Source organism: Setaria italica, chromosome III (genome assembly GCF_000263155.2).
Source record: "Setaria italica strain Yugu1 chromosome III, Setaria_italica_v2.0, whole genome shotgun sequence".
Taxonomy (NCBI): domain Eukaryota; kingdom Viridiplantae; phylum Streptophyta; class Magnoliopsida; order Poales; family Poaceae; genus Setaria; species Setaria italica.
This window is the reverse complement of record NC_028452.1, coordinates 19,103,922-19,123,194: the sequence shown is the minus strand read 5'-3', so window position 1 is coordinate 19,123,194 and position 19,273 is coordinate 19,103,922. Positions and strand designations below refer to the sequence as shown.

At 44.0% G+C, this 19,273-nt stretch overlaps 4 protein-coding genes across 4 annotated transcripts; 1 reads left to right on the top strand and 3 right to left on the bottom strand.

Moving 5' to 3' along the window:
* Positions 1-231: 231 nt before the first annotated feature.
* Positions 232-3,213, bottom strand: LOC101767693 (uncharacterized protein At5g49945). Its single transcript, XM_004961918.3, has 3 exons — positions 2,083-3,213; positions 889-1,092; positions 232-805 (listed from the first exon to the last, which is right to left on the bottom strand). The coding sequence occupies exons 1-3, from the start codon at positions 3,106-3,108 to the stop codon at positions 578-580; spliced, it is 1,458 nt and encodes a 485-aa protein (XP_004961975.1). The 5' UTR covers positions 3,109-3,213; the 3' UTR covers positions 232-577.
* Positions 3,214-3,799: 586 nt separating this feature from the next.
* LOC101767294 (transmembrane protein 18) lies at positions 3,800-5,672 on the top strand. The gene is made up of 4 exons (XM_004961917.3): positions 3,800-4,019; positions 4,151-4,256; positions 5,025-5,173; positions 5,286-5,672. Exons 1-4 carry the CDS (start codon positions 3,879-3,881, stop codon positions 5,379-5,381), a joined length of 492 nt encoding a protein of 163 aa, XP_004961974.1. The 5' UTR covers positions 3,800-3,878; the 3' UTR covers positions 5,382-5,672.
* Positions 5,673-6,697: 1,025 nt separating this feature from the next.
* LOC101766883 (protein FD) lies at positions 6,698-8,046 on the bottom strand. The gene is made up of 3 exons (XM_004961916.3): positions 7,544-8,046; positions 7,268-7,345; positions 6,698-7,140 (listed from the first exon to the last, which is right to left on the bottom strand). The coding sequence occupies exons 1-3, from the start codon at positions 7,886-7,888 to the stop codon at positions 7,051-7,053; spliced, it is 513 nt and encodes a 170-aa protein (XP_004961973.1). The 5' UTR covers positions 7,889-8,046; the 3' UTR covers positions 6,698-7,050.
* A 295-nt stretch (positions 8,047-8,341) lies between these two features.
* LOC101765925 (embryogenesis-associated protein EMB8) lies at positions 8,342-14,419 on the bottom strand. Its single transcript, XM_004961913.4, has 14 exons — positions 14,006-14,419; positions 13,802-13,891; positions 13,108-13,175; positions 12,925-13,022; positions 12,707-12,796; positions 12,387-12,509; positions 12,202-12,279; positions 11,877-11,962; positions 11,554-11,602; positions 11,307-11,363; positions 9,408-9,538; positions 9,246-9,329; positions 9,040-9,106; positions 8,342-8,968 (listed from the first exon to the last, which is right to left on the bottom strand). Exons 1-14 carry the CDS (start codon positions 14,257-14,259, stop codon positions 8,462-8,464), a joined length of 1,782 nt encoding a protein of 593 aa, XP_004961970.1. The 5' UTR covers positions 14,260-14,419; the 3' UTR covers positions 8,342-8,461.
* Positions 14,420-19,273: the final 4,854 nt, after the last annotated feature.

Sequence of the window (19,273 nt, the reverse complement as noted above, 5' to 3'; positions counted from 1 at the left end):
GTAGATACAGCTTATATTTTGCAGCATCAAAAAATTCCAGCGCAATTGAACAGCCATCGAATAAATCACATCCAATTGAAATGCATCAGCACGATCCAGTCCAAATTGTAGCCCAGCAAATCCATTCCCAGGTTTCTGGATACCAGGAACCATTACTGCTCTAACAACAGAAGAGAGAAAAGAGTCAAAACACACGAAACGGATGCCGATCAGCAAATTTGCTCAGACATGAAAGCATGTAACTCAAGCACGTAATTTCATATCATAATTCTATCAACATTCTACACAGCGAATCGTGTAAGTTCTAGTTTTCTTACAATGGAGCTGCTGCATTGCAAATTCTTCATAAGGTGACCAAACTATCATGGGCAAATTGGGCTAGAGATCTTGCACGTATCCAATAAAAGCCGAAACACCAGTGAGGATTCTTTTCTCCTGGATCCTTTTTTGCTCATTCTCACAACAGGGAAACATGATGGCCCAAAATTGGAATATAAATGAGAGTCTAGCAGACACTGAACTATAAGCTAATCAGCTGAGTGAATAGCTAAAGCCAAGCTATGATAGATTGATGTTACTAAGAACGGAGCATTTTCACTTTGGGTCCAGACTTCTTCATCTGCCGTGCCCTTTCCTTCTCCTCTTTCTTCCGGAGTGCCTCAGCACTCAATTTGGCATCTGCCTCCTCCATAAGTTTCTTCTTTTCAGCTTTTTTCCTTTGCAGGGCCTCCTGCCTCGCATTCTGAAGTTCCTTGAAGGCCTCCTGAGCAGCCTTTGTTCTAGCTGCATCAGTTTTCGAGCGAGCCTGCCAACAACATGGACAAAAGTTTAGTAAATATAACTGGAATATGATCATGAACTTTAAGAAGGGACCAAGAGGATACTCACATGCGAGCTGAGCTTGTAACGTCCAACCAGATCGATGTAGTATGGCACAAGAGCAACCAATCTCGTCATCTCTGACATGTTGCTTGCATCCGGCAGTACAAACTTGAATGTGAGGACCTTCTTGTAGGATCCTGCCAATTGATCTGAAAAATGAAGTGAGATGAACCACTTTCCAAATTTCTCGAATGCCTTCTCACCAAGGACCTGGAGATGAAAGAATTATTAGAAGCAAAGTAAGGCATACTATATACAAGATAAACAGTGAGTCAGTTACATTGGCTTATTTGGTCTATTTGACCTGCTTAAGCTTAGGCCCTTGGTCTCAATACAGTGTGCAGGTCCAACTGACTAGCTCTCTTTTGGTCCTAGTTACTCCTAATTATCCTACCTCAAAAGATGAAGATGAAACGGACAGTAAAAGGTTCATCATGCTTAAAAACAGACATTAGTCTTATCAGACATACATAATGTTTTACAGTAAACAGAGTAACACACTAATTTAGGTTACAACAGATTCCAGCTAAGTTGAGTTGAGCCTTGCCAAAGTCTAATAATTCTATCCAATCATCTCATTAGCAGTGTACCAGTAATCTCAAAACAGTTCGTATCATTAAACAACTGAAACTACTTCAATCATTAAAAAACAGAAGCTACTTCAATATGGAAAATCTCTAGCATGGTAGTAAATGTCCCTGGACATTCTTTCCTTATCCACAAGGCTTTCATCAATGTCCAAAAGGTGGCAAAGTGAGAAAATATCCAAAAGATAAACATACCATGGACAAAATCTTTCTCAGAATGAATATGACACAAGAGAGGAAAAAACGGCATGCTCAAAATCAATAAAAAGTAGGCAAAATCTACCAACATTTATACAATTCCATGTATAAAAAAGGCTAATCATTTTCATCTCTTGACGGTATCTCATCATCTACTACAAACAGAATGCTACCTATAAAGAACAATAGCGGCAAATTCCAAAGTAGGTATTTCACAAAAATAGTTCAAAAATTTCTGATGCTAACTCAAATTACAATTTTTGATAGTTCTACTTCAAGAGTTGCTCTAAGGAGATTCAACAGCTACACTAGCTAGTTCATTAAATATCAAAAGTCAGCAGCATACTGTAAGTATCTAACTATCACATACTTGCGTGAACCCACAAAAAAAATCAGAACTAAAGTAAGCTCTCACCTGGTCAAGCACAGCCTCAGTGATGATATCCCCAGCAACCTCCTTTGACTCAGCCACCACAGCAAGCTCATCCGACACCCACTTCCTCCCAGCGGGTGCCGAAGTGAGAACGTTGGCAAATCTCTGCAGATCCCTCTCCTCTTTCTGCATCATCTTGGCCGCCTTCTTCCTGGCGACGGCCAGAACCACATGGTCCATGGCGTCCTCATTCATCACCACCTCGAACGTGATGGTGTCCTTCCTGGGGAACACCAGCTCCACGAACTTGGACAGCAGATCGTGCCGGGCGCGCATCTCCATGGTGGCGAGCATGCCCTGGCAGAAGCGCCTCCCGCTGGCGTAGAACTTGAACACGTCCTGGCCCTCCTTGAGCAGGAGGGGCGTGTCCTTGCCATCGCCGGTGCCGAGGAGGCTGAAGTTCTTGTCGAAGATGGAGTCCCTGGTGGCGAACTTGGTGGCCCAGGCCAGCGCGATCTTCTCGTTCTGCTTCTTCCCCGTGAAGTAGTTGAGCACGAAGCAGATCAGGAAGCTGACGCAGGCGATCTCGACCGAGAAGGCGCGGAGGAGCTCCGCCGGCGTCTTCTTCGGGGCCGGCGCCGCCTCGGCCGCCGCCTCCACGGAGGGATCTGACGGGGCGACCTCGGCCGGCGCGGCGGAGTCGTCGGAGGAGATCGCCTCCGGCACGGGGATGCCCTCAAACTCGTCCTCGTCCCAGAGATCGAGCGCCGGGGTGGGGTTCGGGGGCGTGGGCGCGGCGGGGTTAGGGTTCGGCGCCGAAGTCGTCGTGACGGGAGGGGAAGGCGAGGAGGTGGAGAGGGAGATGGGCGGAGGGGGCGGGAGGTCGACGCCGTCGAGCCCCTCCTCGTCATCGTCAGCGTCGAGGACGCCGGCCGCGGAGGGGAGGTCGTCGGAGTCGAAGCCCTCGAAGTTGGCGGCGAGGGAGAAAGTGAGGTTGAGGGCGAGGAGCAGGAGGAGTAGGAGGGCTGCGCGCGGCGGCCGGAGCCCGATCCAGCTCGGCGCCGCCATGGCCGATGAGGTGTGTGCTGGGGAAGACGGAGGGGATGCTGTTAGCTCGGTGGTGTGGGGGAAGGTGAGGGATAAAAGGGAAGAGTCGTGCGAGTTTGCGACTGTGGACGGAGGTGGTTGATCGTTGGGTTTGGATCGGATCTGAGATTTTTGTGGTTTTAGCAATTTGTATTCAGGTAGGAAAATGTGAATTGCACATATACACGTATACAGTAAACTACCCAGTCGTCTCGATTTTTCTATATTTATACATACTATTATGCATTTAGTACATTATATTTAAAGTGCATAGAAACTAGTATACATGTTATTATGCATTTAGTAGAAACTAGAAAACCGAAACGAACAACCTACAATTTGAAACGGAAGGAGTAGATCACGTCGCAATATGCATGCGATCGAATTGCTCTGTGCTAATATCGTTTGGATCATGAGCAAGTTGGTTTAATTTAAATCTCATACCGCAAATGACATTGTAAGGAGTTTCAAAAAATGAGAAAAATTGCCACAACAAAGATTTGGGAATAGAGGGTTTTTTAAAATCCACACAAAAATGGATTGGCCATTCGCTCAGAAAACATCTTCTAAAAGATCAAGACTTGGCTGGACAACGATAAACGCACAAAAGTTAATAAGATCAGATCTGAGGGGTATGCCTATACAATGTGCAAAATACAAATTCGTCAGGGCTATGCCCGCAAATAACCCGTCTGTTTCCTTTCCCGAACTCTCTCCGGTTCAGTTCGAGCTCCGCCGCCGAGCGCCACCCGATGGAGGAGGTTCAGGCCGCCATGACGGCGCACCTAGACCAGGTGTCTGGTCTCGTGCAGGCGCTCTCCTCCGAGCTCCGCCGCGGCATGGGGCCCGCCGCCGACAACCTGCGCGCCTTCGTCCGCGCCGTCGACTGGACGGTATCACTCCTGAATCCCCCCAATAGGAGATCCCATCCGGATCACCAAAATCTCGTTCTCTTCTCTCCTTCCATTTCAAAGCTAACAAATATCGTGCGCTGTGTTGCGCTTCGGATGTGCAACTGTTTCAGGAGCCATGGCTGGTGTGCTTGATGGCATTCCATGTGATTCTGCTGCTCACCGCCGTCGGGTTCAGGAGGAACGCTAACTTTCAGCTGTTGTTGCTGTTTCTTGCTTGTGAGTTCTACTATTTATCATATTCTTATTTCTTACTCAGCAAGCCTCGTATATGGACTGGTGAATTTTAGTCGAGGGAAAGCAAGCCTTGTATACGGACATGTGAATTTTGGAGTTTAGTTGAGGGAAAGAGTCCATGATTTCATTCGCAGCAAGAATTGTCCGATTTTTATAAATTTGGATTTTCAAATTTCGTTGGGACAACCTGTAATCCAGTTTTTTTTAGCTCTTATGCTTTGGCGTCGTTTGATTCAGGCCCTTATGTGTCAAATGTCAAATGAAAATTGATGGGAGGAAATGTTCTTGACATACTGAGTTCGATCAAGATATTACCCAGTAAGGCAGTAATATGGTAGTAGGAATTTAGTAATGTACTGGTTAGTACAAATTTCACGAAGTAAATAAAAACATTGGTGTCTCCCACATTACCAGGCATTAACTCATTCGAGCTGCCGAGATACTAACACATGATCATTTTTCCCAAGCGTGCTCCTTGAATCCACATAATTTTCCTGCTATCTTCTATGAGGCCTCACTTCTATAAAGCTTCGAGGGAATTTAGGCTATTATGGCATAAAATATTCTTCTGGATTTCAAAGAAGAATTGAATAACAATACAAAATAATCCACATTATCTCTTTTCTTTTTGAGGAACAATCCACATTGTCTTGCAACACTTGGTCAAAGCAGGATGTCTATGGTTGGAAATTTGGAACCTGGTTTCTTAATTTGCCCTCCTTTTATTGGGTTCATGGTTTGCCTGTGCAGATTCAGGAGTGTATATGGCAGAAAAGATGAACAGATACCTGGGAGAGCACTGGAAGAGCTTTGCCAGTCAGAATTACTTCGACCGTTCTGGAGTTTTCATCTCTGTCATCTGGTCTGGGCCTCTTATCTTCATATCTATTGTCAGCGTGGTTAGTATAAAAACCTGCTTGTCCTGATATAAAGTTGCTGTTCATTATGTCCTGCTGCCCATTTGCAATTCAGCTTATGGTGTTTGTATTATACTCTTTCTTACCATTCCAGGTTAGCAGTCTCATTGCACTATGTCGGTTGATGGTGAAATGGAAGAGAGCGGAGCTTAGGCACCGAGCTCGACTTGCTCGCGACAAGCAGGACTGAGAGAAAACAAATCCTTGTTATTGGAGAACTGAATGATTTAGTGATATTGATCATTGGCGCTTTGCTGAGGCTTGTGCCATGCGTTTGCATCTCTAAAGTGTTGTAAATGCTGGATGTGCTAGCACGTAATGGGTGCCTGCTGCTATTGTTCTTGCTGATCATGAACTACTATAAAAGCTGGGGCATACTACATCAGAAAACAGATTTGGCACCTGTTCCAATCGTGATTTGGGTTGTCGATGTACTCTGACGAGGGGATGTAATTTCAACGAAATTGACATAGTTTGCAAACCTAGCCTTGTATACGGACTGGTACGCACACGTACGCACACCACCTTGTGAACACATGTACACACACCCTATGCCTATGAGTAAGACTGGAGTTAGCTAGCACGCAAAGCTTTTGAAAAAACAAAGGATTTGTCTTGGCGTAGACAGGATTGAAATACTTCACACCGTTCTTATGACATATCGAGTCGAGCCATTGGGAATTGACCAGAACTGATTTTCGTTCTCCCAACTTTTTAAGGAGACCTTTGCTTGGGAAGAACAATGTATCGTAAACGTGTTATATGTTATAAGAGAATTCTGAACCGCAATCCGCAAAAATAACATTCTCGATGGCAGGTGATCTTGAGGTTGAACATACGAGTAGAGAAACTCACGCAATATGAAGAAATTTTGATGGAAAAAAAAAACTAACAGAGCAACATCAGGATATATTTTTTTTTCGAGAGAATACGCAGGAGAGCTGCGCACCTTTGTATTAAGAAGGGGGAGCAACATCATGATATAAAGCGTTAAGTCAATTAAAGTAGAGGATTAGGGAGCCAGAAGAACTGGAATAGTAAATTAAAAGGTTGCCCTCCTCCGGTTCCAAGCTATAAACTACTAGCTGGACAGCATGAGCAATGAGCACTGGATCACACAGGTAGCACCGGACGCCAACAGATGAATTATGAACAATTATCGGATTTCTCGGAAATTTCTCGGATTCGACGTTTTTCTTTCGGACAAAATTTAGAAAAAACCTCTCAATTTGTACACAAATTAACCTAGATTATTTCCAAACAACCTAACATGAAATACAAGACATAACAATGCATAGAAATAGGATAAGATTTAGGGTTACGGGGAGCCGGGAGGCAGGGATTTTTGGGCCGGGCTTTTTTGTTTGGGTGCGAATTCAAAAGGGCCGAAAATTTTGAGCGGTAAAAAAAAAACAGGCTCAACCGAGAAACAAGTTTATCGGATTTCTCGTTTTTTTTTCGTCGAGAAATTATTCCTTGGTTATGAACAAAATGGCGCAACACATGAAACAGTAACCTCAGTTCCGATCCTTCAACAGATCGAGTTACTAAACTGTCATCTCATTCCATTCAACCCAAGCCAGCAAAAGCACATTCATGGATCATATAAGCAGTCTAGCTTCCAATTCTTGCTCGTCCTAATCCATGGATCCTGAGACTGCTGGATCAGCAGAAGCTGTAGTGGATGCAACCGATATAATCAAGGCGCGGAGCGCATTGGCAAGATTTCAACGCTCCTTGGAGGTATTGTACCACGGAGTTACAGCTAGTGAAAAGATGAAGATTAGATACTAAAATTCTAGTATTGTAATTTGGTGGTGCATTCTAGCTACATCCCGAGGACCATAACAAGTAGGGAGCTAGAGCTGAGTGGATGAGGAGGTTCTTCTGATGTGGGAGTTGCCCTTGCTGCTGCTTGTCTGGATCAGTGCAGCCATCTCCACTTTCAGCTGCATTATGTTATTCAACAGACCATCCATGCACATGCACATACAGACAAGGTTAGGCTGATTGTATTGTATAGTATAGATGGGCTGCTGGTGCTAATTGGACAACCAAGGAAGAAAGAAAGATTACTTGTTTGCACTGCCTCTTGAGCTTGAGGTTCTCATTCACCAGGCGACGAACCTCCTTCTCCAGCTCCTGCACGTACGCCTGTTGTATCCCAGCACCCAATGACCAACAGATTACAACTGGCAACACTTGTTCAAATCACTACTACACTACAGTAGTTAGTAATAATCAGAGGAGAGGAGTAACAATTTCAGGCATCAACTACTGTAAATTTCAAGAGAACCCAGTACTTGCGCGCAAGAACAGTAGAGTAGAACACTATTGTAGTTAGGCACCTACCCTCTTCCTCGCCCTGGAGCGGAGCGCAGACTCCCTGTTCTTCATCATCCGGATGTTCTTGCGCTCGTCGTCGCCGTCGCAGCAACCGCTGCTGTTGCTGCCGCCGGCCCCGGTGAGCTGCAGATCCAGGCCGCCCAGCAGGTACTCCTCCTCCTCCTCCTGCTCCTCATCGCCGCCGCCGCCGACGCTGAGCGACAGAAGAGGGCCGCGCGGGGGCAGCGGGTGGAGAGACGACGGCGGCGGTGCCGCCGCGGCCGCGCTGTCGTTGTCGCGGCTCGTGCTGGTGCTGGACAGGGAGAAGAGCGAGCTGCAGCCGCTCAGGCTCAGCTGCGGACTCCTCGGCATGATTCACTCACTCCTTCCTTCCACCTCCGGTCGAGTTGGATCGGATTGGGTTGGCTTGGATTAGAGCAGGCTTCAAGCACTTGTTTGGTTCCGCTTGGGTGTGGAATAAAGGTGTGGTGGACGACTAGACGAGCATAGACGACGACGTCGCGAATGTGACGCTGCTTCTCACTCATGGTCGCACTCACGCGGTCACACCACACCAGTGTACACCGTACAGTAACTAGCAGGAACCCCGCGCGGTGCGCTGGCGCGGAAACCCCACAAAAATTTGCTCGTTATAAACATGCTAGAATTCCTAACACTGGCGTGTATGAATAGAACACTCTGATTTATTATATCGTACAACAATCGGACGAGGGGATGTGATTTCAATGAAATCGACATAATTTGCAAACCTATTGCCTTCATCATGAAACAAACAAACGCAGGAAGCATCCTCACAAGGAAAGCTACAAATGCTATTGTGTTTCAGCTGGATCTTTTATTATCATGGATTGATGCATGAACAAATGTGTTAATGCTTGTTACAAGGATTTTATTTTACTTGTTCCAGAAGAAACACGTTTGTGTTTACAATTTCTTCATCTTCTTAGCTAACAGAGAATTACTAAATCTTTTCCTAAAAAGGAAAAAACCTAGGGTCCCAAGCAACGGCCAAGACGTTACAACAGCAATGTAAGCGAGTAACCAGACTGACTTCCCCTGGGACCTGGTGATCTGGTTTATGGATCTCCTAACAGGGGCAATGGCGTCACGGATATTATTTGCATTGGGCTCTTCTCGCTGTTCATGATTTCCTTCATGGCCTTGGAAAGATGTCACATTCCCTTCTGAGTTGTTCTTGTCACCTACCCCACTGTCACTCTCATTCTGTATTTCTCCGGTCTGTTCATTCTGTTCTATGGCAACCATATCATCACTGAGTTTGATTTCATCAACAATCTGGTTATGCAAGGAGTCATCGTTGTCAGGACCATCATTAGTTACTGCAGCTACCATTCCGTCTTCCATGAAATTAACATACGGGCTCTTGTCGATTAAGGATTCCAGTGAAGAGTGCAAACCATGCTCCTGTGCCTGCATTCAACTATGACATGTTATACCATGTTAACAAAAAAGCTGACACGTGAATTACTACCAAGCATCACCTTCTGCCGATGCATATAGCAGCTATCATGTAGAGCACAGAGGAACTCAGTAACAGGCCTTACCCACCTGTCAAGCATTTAGATACAAGCTGAATGTCAATTACTATTGGTTGGTCAAATACAACACTCACATCATAGTTAACAAAGAGATGCAAGTAGAAAGCACATCGAAGAATTGATGCTAAGCACTTTTCCAAACACATTACCATAGTCTTCCAGCAGTTAGGCCTTCAAAGAAAGCAAGATGTCCACCATTAGGAGTAGTTGCCAATACAATGTTTTTGTTTGCCCTAAATCATCAATTGTTGACCTCATCAAGTCATGGAACAAGAAATGTTCAGAATAGTGAGATTTCATCACATGTTTACCTGCATTCATCCCAGGGAATGGCCTCCCTTGTGCAGAGGGGGTCATCTAAAGCACTGATACAAAGCAAGGGAACTGACACATTGCCAATATAGTTCGCACTGCTGCATTTGCGGTAGAATGTGTCCACTGTCTGAAAATAGTTCATCACTACATGGAATTTATTTTCTAAAAATTATAGAACGCATAAGTTGCTACAACAGCAGTAGCCTTCTCAAATAGTATAAGTTACCAAGAACAAACGGAATTCAAAAGACCCAAAGGATTGTTCTCGACTTGCATAAATAATTTTTCTGGCTCATGAAGATTCTGTTGGAACTTGGAACCCAAACCATCTATAGTTGATTCATGTTCAAGTAACCTGAATTCTATAATGTAAATACTCTACAAATACAAACTTGCCTATTCTAGGACTGCCTGAAATTCCTAATATGTCTTTATTAGCTCCTCCATGAAAGTGACGAAGTGTTGCCGTGCCATGAATCCAGAATTAAGAAACCCAATTCAATATTTTTCCATGCAGACCTGCAAATTCCAAGGCTCCAATGCGGATGCTGCTGGCGATAACCTAACCCTAAATTGCAAGCCTTACTATTACTGTCGATGTTAGCAGCATACATTTCAAGCTTCCTATGTTCCATCAAGAGGTGAAACCAAGTGCATGAATTACATGCTAGTTGATATGGTGCAGGGATTGGGGGAGGAACAGGGAACTTTATAGCTCTGAGGACAGGTTACAATGGCGCAAGAACAGATCCTACTCGCCCTCACTAGGAGGCTCTGAGTTCTAGATCTATTCTTGCTTGATTACAACTCTCCATGCGCCTGGAATATATAGAGTCCAGCCCCAACAAACTAGCCAACCAATCTGATCTAATCTTATCTCCTTCTAACTAACCTTATCTCTAACTTGTCCCCTAAGGCAGGGACTTTTAGGCGCCAGTTTCAGGCGCCACAACAGGCCCTGGCGCCTTCTTTCTGCGGCTGTAAACCTTTCCAATGAAAGAGTCCACAACACTAGTGAAGACTTAAAATACCACATAACCTCACTTTTATTACTGTCCATCGTTACTGCTGGATGTAATCAAGCAAGAGGCTCAAGTGACCAATATAGGACAAAGTAAGCACCATTACATGCCTAATTTTTTAGTTCCTTGGTCAATCTTTTTCTCTTTATTAATCTTTTGATATGACTACTCTGATTTTGTTTTTTTCTCTTGAATATGCAGGAGAACTGAGTATCATTGAATTAAGAAGAGCAAAATATTTACAAGACGCTACACCCGTACACCAAACCAGAACAGATTACATTCACACCAGGGAAAAGACTAACAACCACGACCAAAAAAGTACCAAAAAGACCTCAGGTGGTAGCAGCCTGAAGCTGCGCCAACCCCCTGACTCCTGCCAGGTGCCCAGGTACCAGAATTTGTACCTTCTCTAAAATTCACTGGAAGACCAGCTGTACATTAGGGGCAGCTCCATTGAATGCACAGTTGTTTCTATAAGCAATATGGGTTTGACTGGTTACGCGTGCACTCTAGTGCGCCATTTCATTCTAATGGAAAGAGTAGTTCACAAGCTGGTAGATGTGATGAGGATTCAGTTACTACTCTCCAAGAATTTTGATTCGATGCACCAACTTATGACTATGACCAATATGGATCCCGTCCCCTCACCAAACAAGGGTAGGGAAGGTATTCGCTATCCATTTCCACTTCAACCAAATGCGATTGCTTCCTTCCACTTAATTCTCAATGGAATAGAAAAACTCAAAAAAGGAAAGTCACCAACAATGAATAACAAGAGCAGTGAAGCTGAATGTAACCAAGAATCTAATATGAACACTTTGCTGGTTGTTGATAACCACACAGTGCAGACTCTACCATGAGAAAGAATACCTCGTATTTTGCAACGACACAAGTGGCATGCCGGTCAAATTCCCGGATAGAGCTTGACTGATGAAAGAAAACAAAGAAAAAAGAATGAATAAGCACAACCCTTTTGCATGACCAGCTAATTTATTAAAAAGTAGTCAAATTGCTGCTTAAATGACTACAGTTTTTTGTTTTTCTAATGCAAACTGAATAATATATAAACATGATAAGGACTGCATGACTATGAAAAAACAGATGAGTGCTAACTTACCGAGGTAATAGCTTCCCAGTTTGCAAGTCTTGCCAAGACTGGTTGGTGTCTGAGAAAATAAGACAATGGAAAAACTACTAACTGAGCATGGAACAAAAATAGATTGGATCTTATTATTCAGTTGCATTGTTACACATAAAAGATGCTCTGCTAATTTCTAAATGGTAGAGATCTAAGAAGGCAAAGCATCATGGGCAATCAGATAAGAATTTCTTGAGTAATTAGTACACATTAGTTAGCAGAAAAACATAAAGGTAAGGAAGATCATACATAATGAAAATCTTGCTTAATACTTAGTAGGGAAGAGCATAACAAGTACATACAGTTTTGCATATCCCTTGAGACCAATTGCAAGAGCTCTGTCATAACACCGCTGCACAAGCTTGCGTGAAATAAATCTGTTGGTCACCTGCATAATTGCAGTGATATAACAATATTAACAATATTCAGTGTAATGTTCGTAAGTTGTAGTTTATTAACTAAGATAGTTAGGGAAGTTAATGAGTAAGTGAACGGAAATAGAAGAAATGTATTTGAAAACTGCATGTGTAGTATAGTTGGGATGCAAACCAAAGGATTTATGCACAAAAGAACAACAGTAAAACCAGAAGAAAAAAAAGGATGCAAAATCTCTGCTAAATCACTAACCAGCAGATCCCAGGGTGAGCAAATAGATGCAGCACCAGCTACAGGGGTGCTTTCACCTTCTTCTCCGAGGTACTTGACCTGAATGGACAACATACAAGAAAACGTCAAAAATAAGCTTAAGCTGTTAAACACAGCTGCAGCAAATTTTCCACAGGGAGGGAAGGGGGCAGAAAAACTCAACCCACCACAATATTGGCACCTATGCTTGTCCCAACAGTGAATAGTGGAGCCTCTGGATACTTTTGGTGAAGATAATTAACAACTTCACGCATATCTTCCGTCCATCCAGCATTGTAGAAGCAATCAGACTGCCAACAGAAAAAAAAAACTAGTAAACTTGAGTAGCAATAGGCAGCTAAACCTTTTATTAGCCACTGATGTTGGTGATGATTTTTCTGGTGTTAGAACATATATTCAAGGTTTAACAAACTTATAAAAAAAATCCTTGGTTGAACAGAAAACCATGTATTCAAGTTATCATAAGATTTGTTTGTGAGAAACTTACTGTTATGGAGATGCCACCCAGACCCCTATGATTGCTGACAACAACATTCCATCCTTTGCTTGCCATAGAAAAGACTAAATGCTTGACATACTGCACCAAAATCCCTGCATCTTGTTTAGGATTAACTCGTAAAGGTACCAAAATGAAACATGGATCATACATTCAACTTCTTGTTCCTGTTCAAACTAATTAGCTTGTAGAGCTATCTAGGGACTTACAGCAGCACTAGAATCACTAGTTAATCCAGGTATCACAAGAAGAAGGGGTGTTGAATCATCCTTAGAAATGGATTCGTCACAAGAATCAACATCTGCAGCTGCAACATAGCACAATGGAAAAAAGGTTAATCATCCCTGTTGCTAGTGACCAACCAATCCCAAATTATCCGAAATCCACAGAACCTTCAAGATCAGAGGCTAGTAACCAATCCAAGGCAATGGTTCCACCATCATGAACAGTGTACAGCTGCCTGCAATATGAATAGTCCAATCACCGTGAAGGATTAACACAACCATAAAATATTGCAGAGCTTTATCTTGTGACATCCAAACTAAAAAACATGCACGCTGCAAATCGCTGAAATTACTTTTCTGAACTTAGGGCCTGTTTGGTTCCTATCGCACCTCTAGCATGCCTAAGAAAGTGTGGTGTCCCTTCTATCCTGTTCTATGCCATTTCTCACCAAAAGTTCGGCAGCTGATTTGTCCACTGCAACTCAGGCAAGCCGCAGAACCAAGCAGGCCCTTAGAAAAACTAATGTTACCTCCTTACAACATCGTATACTAGAGCTATAGCACACACATGTATCAGAATTCATAACTGTGTTTTTGGAGAATTTGTGCAACAGCCACAAAACAGAAGAATTGGATGCCCAAATTAAAGCATCATGCGTGCACTCACATAACAGTCACACCAACCAGGTCTTACTAAAGCATTAGATTGAAACATGACAGACACATCAATATCGCCAAACAACTGTACAGGTACAACCGCTATGTACTCATTTTACTGCAGATAAACTACAAACCAACAACAACTGGAAGAATGCAGCACGTAAATGAAGAATATTAATTCTGACAATGATTTTACTCCAACCTCCGATAGGTGAACGAAGGCGGTCTGCCAGAGATGCTCAGGAACAACGTCTGCAGATGAGGACTCGCCAGCCACGGCGTCGCGAGGTACCTACGCAACCAAATTTTTTTCGCAACATAGGAAAAATTCAGCAATTTTCTCTGGTACAGGGAGGAACCCACACAGCGGAAGTCTCACGGTACGATTCCCTTCCCATATTCCCACCTGCCGTGGAGCGAGCGGCACTTGGAGGCGACCCGGTGGTACACTTGAGACTCGGGGTGAAAAGTGAGCGCGACGCGGCCGCCGCGGAGGCCGCGTAGGAGGTCCCCGATGAAGTGAAGCTCCAGGAACCTGTACAGGAGCGCGGTGGCGAGGGCGAGGGCCGCGAGCGCGTAGTGCGTCCACGGCACCAGCGCCGCCGCGCGGAGAAGCAGCTCACCCGCCGACTCCCCGTCGCTGGAGGCCGCGGCCTCCATCGGTTCGGGGGACGCCACGAGCTAGTGGGAATCGACACCGAAAGGCCGTCGCCAATAGAGAAGAGGAGCTCGATCTCGCCGGATGGATGGGGTAGGGCCGTAGGGGGCAGAGACAAGAGAGGGAGGCGAGTGATTCGAGTCGTTTGCGACCTGGAAAGCGATGGGCAGACACGCGAACCGTTTCGTCGTTGAATGGAGATGGTGTTTTACTCGTGACTGTTGGAAGCGACTTTTTTTTATTTTTTAACCCTCACAAATACGCCCCTAGCAGAACCAATTCTAAAAATGTACCCTTAGCTTGGCGCCATCCACACTGGCGCCAAGCTTACACGTCTCGGCGCCAGCTATCCTGGCGCCAAGATCCATGCGCAGCTGCTGACGCGGATACCGACGTGGTAGGGGCTTGGCGCCATGAATCTTGACGCTAAGCTTGGCGCCGAGCAATTTACCCATTCCTCCTGGCGTTTCGAACGAAACAAGTATAATTATTCCTAAAAGTGTGCAACAAACTATGCTCTAGTTCAACTGGTTAGGACGTGGGCTCCTTATCCTAGACTTTGGTGCCAAGATCTATGGCGTCAAGCCCCTGCCACGTCGGCATCCGCGTAAGCAGCTGCGCATGGACCTTGGCGCCAGGATGGCTGGCGCCGAGACGTGTAAGCTTGGCGCCAGCGTGGATGGCGTCAAGCTAAGGGTCTATTTTTAGAATTGGTTGGTCAGGGGTGTATTTGTGAGAATCTTTCGAAAAAGGGTTAAAAAAAAAAGTCGGCTGTTAGGAAACCAGGCGTTTTTATATTTTCAGAAAAAGAAAACCGCACAGGTGTCCCTCTCTGGAAGGATTCTAGGCGATAAACACTGGCGTGTGGGCCCGGATGCCATTGTTGGCACTGGCAGACCTACTTCCGTTGAGAAATTTCGTTTCTTCTGTTTCGGACTTCAGAGAACGCTACTGGAATCTTTCAAAAAAAAAAAAGAACGCTAATGAAAGATCTAGCAAAGCATCACAACAGTGCAAGCCATACAGGTGGAGTACAGCTCTTGATGATTTTTTTTTGACGAGAACGGTAGAGGAGGCCCCTACCCTTATTTTTTTTATATATAAAAAGGACATATGTACAGGTTACAAGGCCTTACTTAGGCTAGCCGCACCGCGACTACCCAAGCCAACCGGCAAAGTAGGATGGCCCACCGTCCGCACTCCTTTTACAGGTCGGGAACGGGCAGCACGCTGCCGCCAGAGGGCCTGTTACGCCTCCCCCCCAAAAAAAAAATCATGCCGCAGCCCGTCACCGAGAGTGGATACAGGCGTGGGGCCCGCCCTGAGAGCGGATACATGTGCGGGGCGGAACCTCTGCCTATCCCGGTCTCCTGTAGCGAATGGAGATTTAGCGTACCCCATAGCGGCGCGCGGTGCAGCTCCTCCACCGCCATATTTGCAGGTGAGGTCCATTTCTAGGTCCCAGGTGCGGATAGCCTTAGACCCAAGGCAAAAGGGAAAAAATTATAAGAGACTACTCAGTCAAATTTTAATCTTCTGACTAAGGCAAGGTTTAGCCCTAAGGGTAACCTTTTCTAATTCTATCACAAAGGTAGATTTCCAACTGTTAAAAGATTATGCTATTTCTATTATTCCAAATGGCCCAAGAAGCAACTCTAAATGCTGGAAGCAAACCTCTCCCTTGCTCTGATAATCATGTCCAAAGGTTGTAGGCTGAGATCCCAATGAATATCAAGTATAACCAACAGGCTTGGCTAAAAGGGCAATCAAAGAATAAGTGATTGATTGGTTCCTCAATATATTCAATGCACAAAACACAGGAGTAGCTTTCCAAGAACATGTTCTTCCGATGCAGTTCCTGGTATTAAACATGTCACGAAGGAGAAGCCAGAAAAAGAATTTGTGCTTGTTTTGGACCTTGGATTTCCACATCCATTTGAAGAATTTGAAGAGAGGGGAGGCTGGAGCAGAACCAAGAAGACTCTTGTATGTCGTTTTACTTGTGAAGCTAGCGGATCCCCAATATAAGTCTAGGTATCATTGATGGTTTCTCCCGGTTGCAACTGATCAAGCAACAAATTGACTTCAGTTAGCTGAGCAACAACAATCTGAGAAAGAGGCAGCCAGAACTTTCTGCTGTTATCAATTGATATGAACTTTCTGACAGAGATTGAGGTTTTCCTTAAGAAAGAAAAGAGTTAGGGAAATTTCCATTTCAGAACATCCAAATACCAAAGGTTATTCCAAAAGGCCACTGTATCTCCTCTCTAAGCATTGCAAGAGGCTCTTGCAATCATGAAGAAATTCTGAGCAAGTGATATTATGTCCCTCCACCAAAAAGACCCAATATGTTGTCTTTCATGGGGTGAGGTACCATTCTTGTATAAACACTTCCAAGTGAGATGTACCCAAGAAATGTCCACCTTGTTATAAAACTTGTGTAGAAATTTCAGTAGCAATGCAATATTATGTGTCCTTAGATTGATAATGCCAAGACCCCCGTCTTCTTTACTTGTGCAGGCCACCTTCCAGGCTACCAAGCAACCACCTCTTTTGGTCAAATCTCCACCATTCCAGAGCACATGCTTCCTATACTTGTCAATTTGGTTCAGGACTTCAACAGGTATCTTAAGTGCACACATGTAAAAGGTGGGCATGGCTGAGTAGATTGAATTGACAAGTATTAACCTACCAGCATAAGACAACATCCTAGAAATGCCCATAAGATGTTTCTCCAAATGTGTTAGGATGGGCATGAATTCCACCACTGAGGGCCGAGTAGTACCAAGAGGAAGGCCAAGGTAAGTAAATAGCATGCTTCCTAGTTGACAACCCAGACTTTCTGTTAACTTTGACCACCTTGATTCATCCACATTGACTGGGACCAGGAAGGATTTGTGGAAATTCACCTTGAGTCCAGTAGATATGGCAAAAGTATGTAGGATGCCTTTGAGGCCAAGCAGTTGACCAGGATCAGCTGGGAGGACTATGAGAGTATCATCAGCATATTGAACAATTGGGTAGTCACCACCAAAATCAGCACCAAAGGGGTGTGAGAGAACTCCATCATTGGTTGCCTTGTTAATGACTGATTGCAAGAGATCAGCTCCAAGCACAAACAAAAGAGGGGAAAGGGGATCACCTTGCCTAACCCCTTTCTTACACTTAAAAAGGTTTTCTAGGAACCCCATTAAAAAGAATAGAAGAAGAGCCAGAACAAAGAGTGCTTCTGACCCAGGAAATCTATTTATCAGAGAAACCTTGTGTTTCAGAACCTGCAAAATGACCTCATATTCAATCTTATTAAAGGCTTTTTCAAAATCTAGCTTGAGGAGCATAATTTCTTTCTTTGATTTGTGATAGATGTGGAGAAACTAAAAAATCCATGCTAGGCAGTCTTAAATATTCCTTCCCTTAATGAAACCATATTGGTTAGTGTGGATCAATTGTAGTATCACTTGCTGAAGTCTATTGGCCAAGAGCTTTGTCGAAATTTCAGGGACTAATTCATCAAAGAGATGGACCTGTAATCATTAACTGACTTGGGGTTGTCCTTCTTTGGAATTAGAGTGATGAGAGAGGTGTTTATGCTTTCCAAATTCAGTTCCCCAACAGAGAAATCATTGCATAATCTGATGATGTCATCTTTAATTATATTCCAGCACCTCTTGAAGAAAGCTCCATTGAAACCATCTAGCCCAAGAGCATGGTCTGAAGGCATGTCTTTAAGAACAACCAAAAAAATCCCCTGAGGAGAAAGGAGCATCAAACTACTTAGGCAAAGGAATAGTATGTAGTAGTTCTGGTAGATCAAATTGAATACCGCTGAATTCAGAAACACCTAATCTCTCCTTAAAGGCAGTCCAGAGTGCCCCAGCTTTCAGATCATGGTCAAAGACACAGGAGCCATCAGCCATAGTGATACTTGAGATAAAGTTCCTTCTGAAAGAATAGGTGGCCATGGTCTGAAAAAGGCTAGTATTCTCGTCACCAAATTTAACCCACCAAGCAGTATTTCTTTGTCTCTAATATATTCTCTTAGCTTCGAGAAGGGTCTTTAAGTGATTCTTGACAATTGCTCTGAATTTGCTTTCAGGCCTACTTAGAGGTTTTTGATCTTCCAAACCATTTAACAAAGCAACGATGAAGTTGCAATTATTGATCAATTTACTGAGCTTAGAGAGATCCTTACTCCATGCTTTAAATCCAGCTCTCACTTGCTTGAATTTTGCTGTGAGTGTCTGAGCTGCATTGGCAAAATAAAGAGATGTGTTCCAATGCAAGTCTATTGCTTGTAAGAAGTCATTGAATTCCAACCACCAACCAGTAGTTTTCAAACTTAAAGAGATTGGACTTTGGAATGCAAGTACCCTCTTTTACCACATATGGACAATGATTAGAGATTGGTTGTCCTAAAACTTGCACTAAAGTTGTTGGATATGAAAGCACCCAGGATGAGGAAGTGAAGACCCAATCCAGCTTTTCCAGAAAAGGATCCTGTTGCATGTTGCTCCAAGAGAAGTTTCTTTCTTGAAAAGAAATATCAGTCAAGTCGAGATGCTGAATGAGGTCATTGAATAGCAGCATATCAGAGATGTTTCCCCTGCATGGTTTCTGTTCTTTGGAGATCAAATCAAATTGAAGTCACCCACCAAGATCCAATCTTCAATGTGAGAGGTCTCAAAATTATACAACCAATTAATAAAAGAAGCCTTCTCAGGAGAGGAGCTAGGTCCATAAATGTTGATCAGGTGGAAAATACTCCTAGAAGCCAGACACACAAATTTTATAGTGATAGAATACGAGTTGGTTGAGACCAGCGTGCCAGAATACTTCCAGAATTCCAAACAGCAAGCAGACCACCAAAAGCCCCTGCCGAGGGGAAAAACTCAAACAAATTGAGATGTCTTGGGCAAAATTTCCAGATGTAGGAATGATCAAATATTTCTCTCTTGGTTTCCTGTAAGCAAACAATGAACGCAACACATTCTGAGATCTTGTCTCTTAAAGCATCCC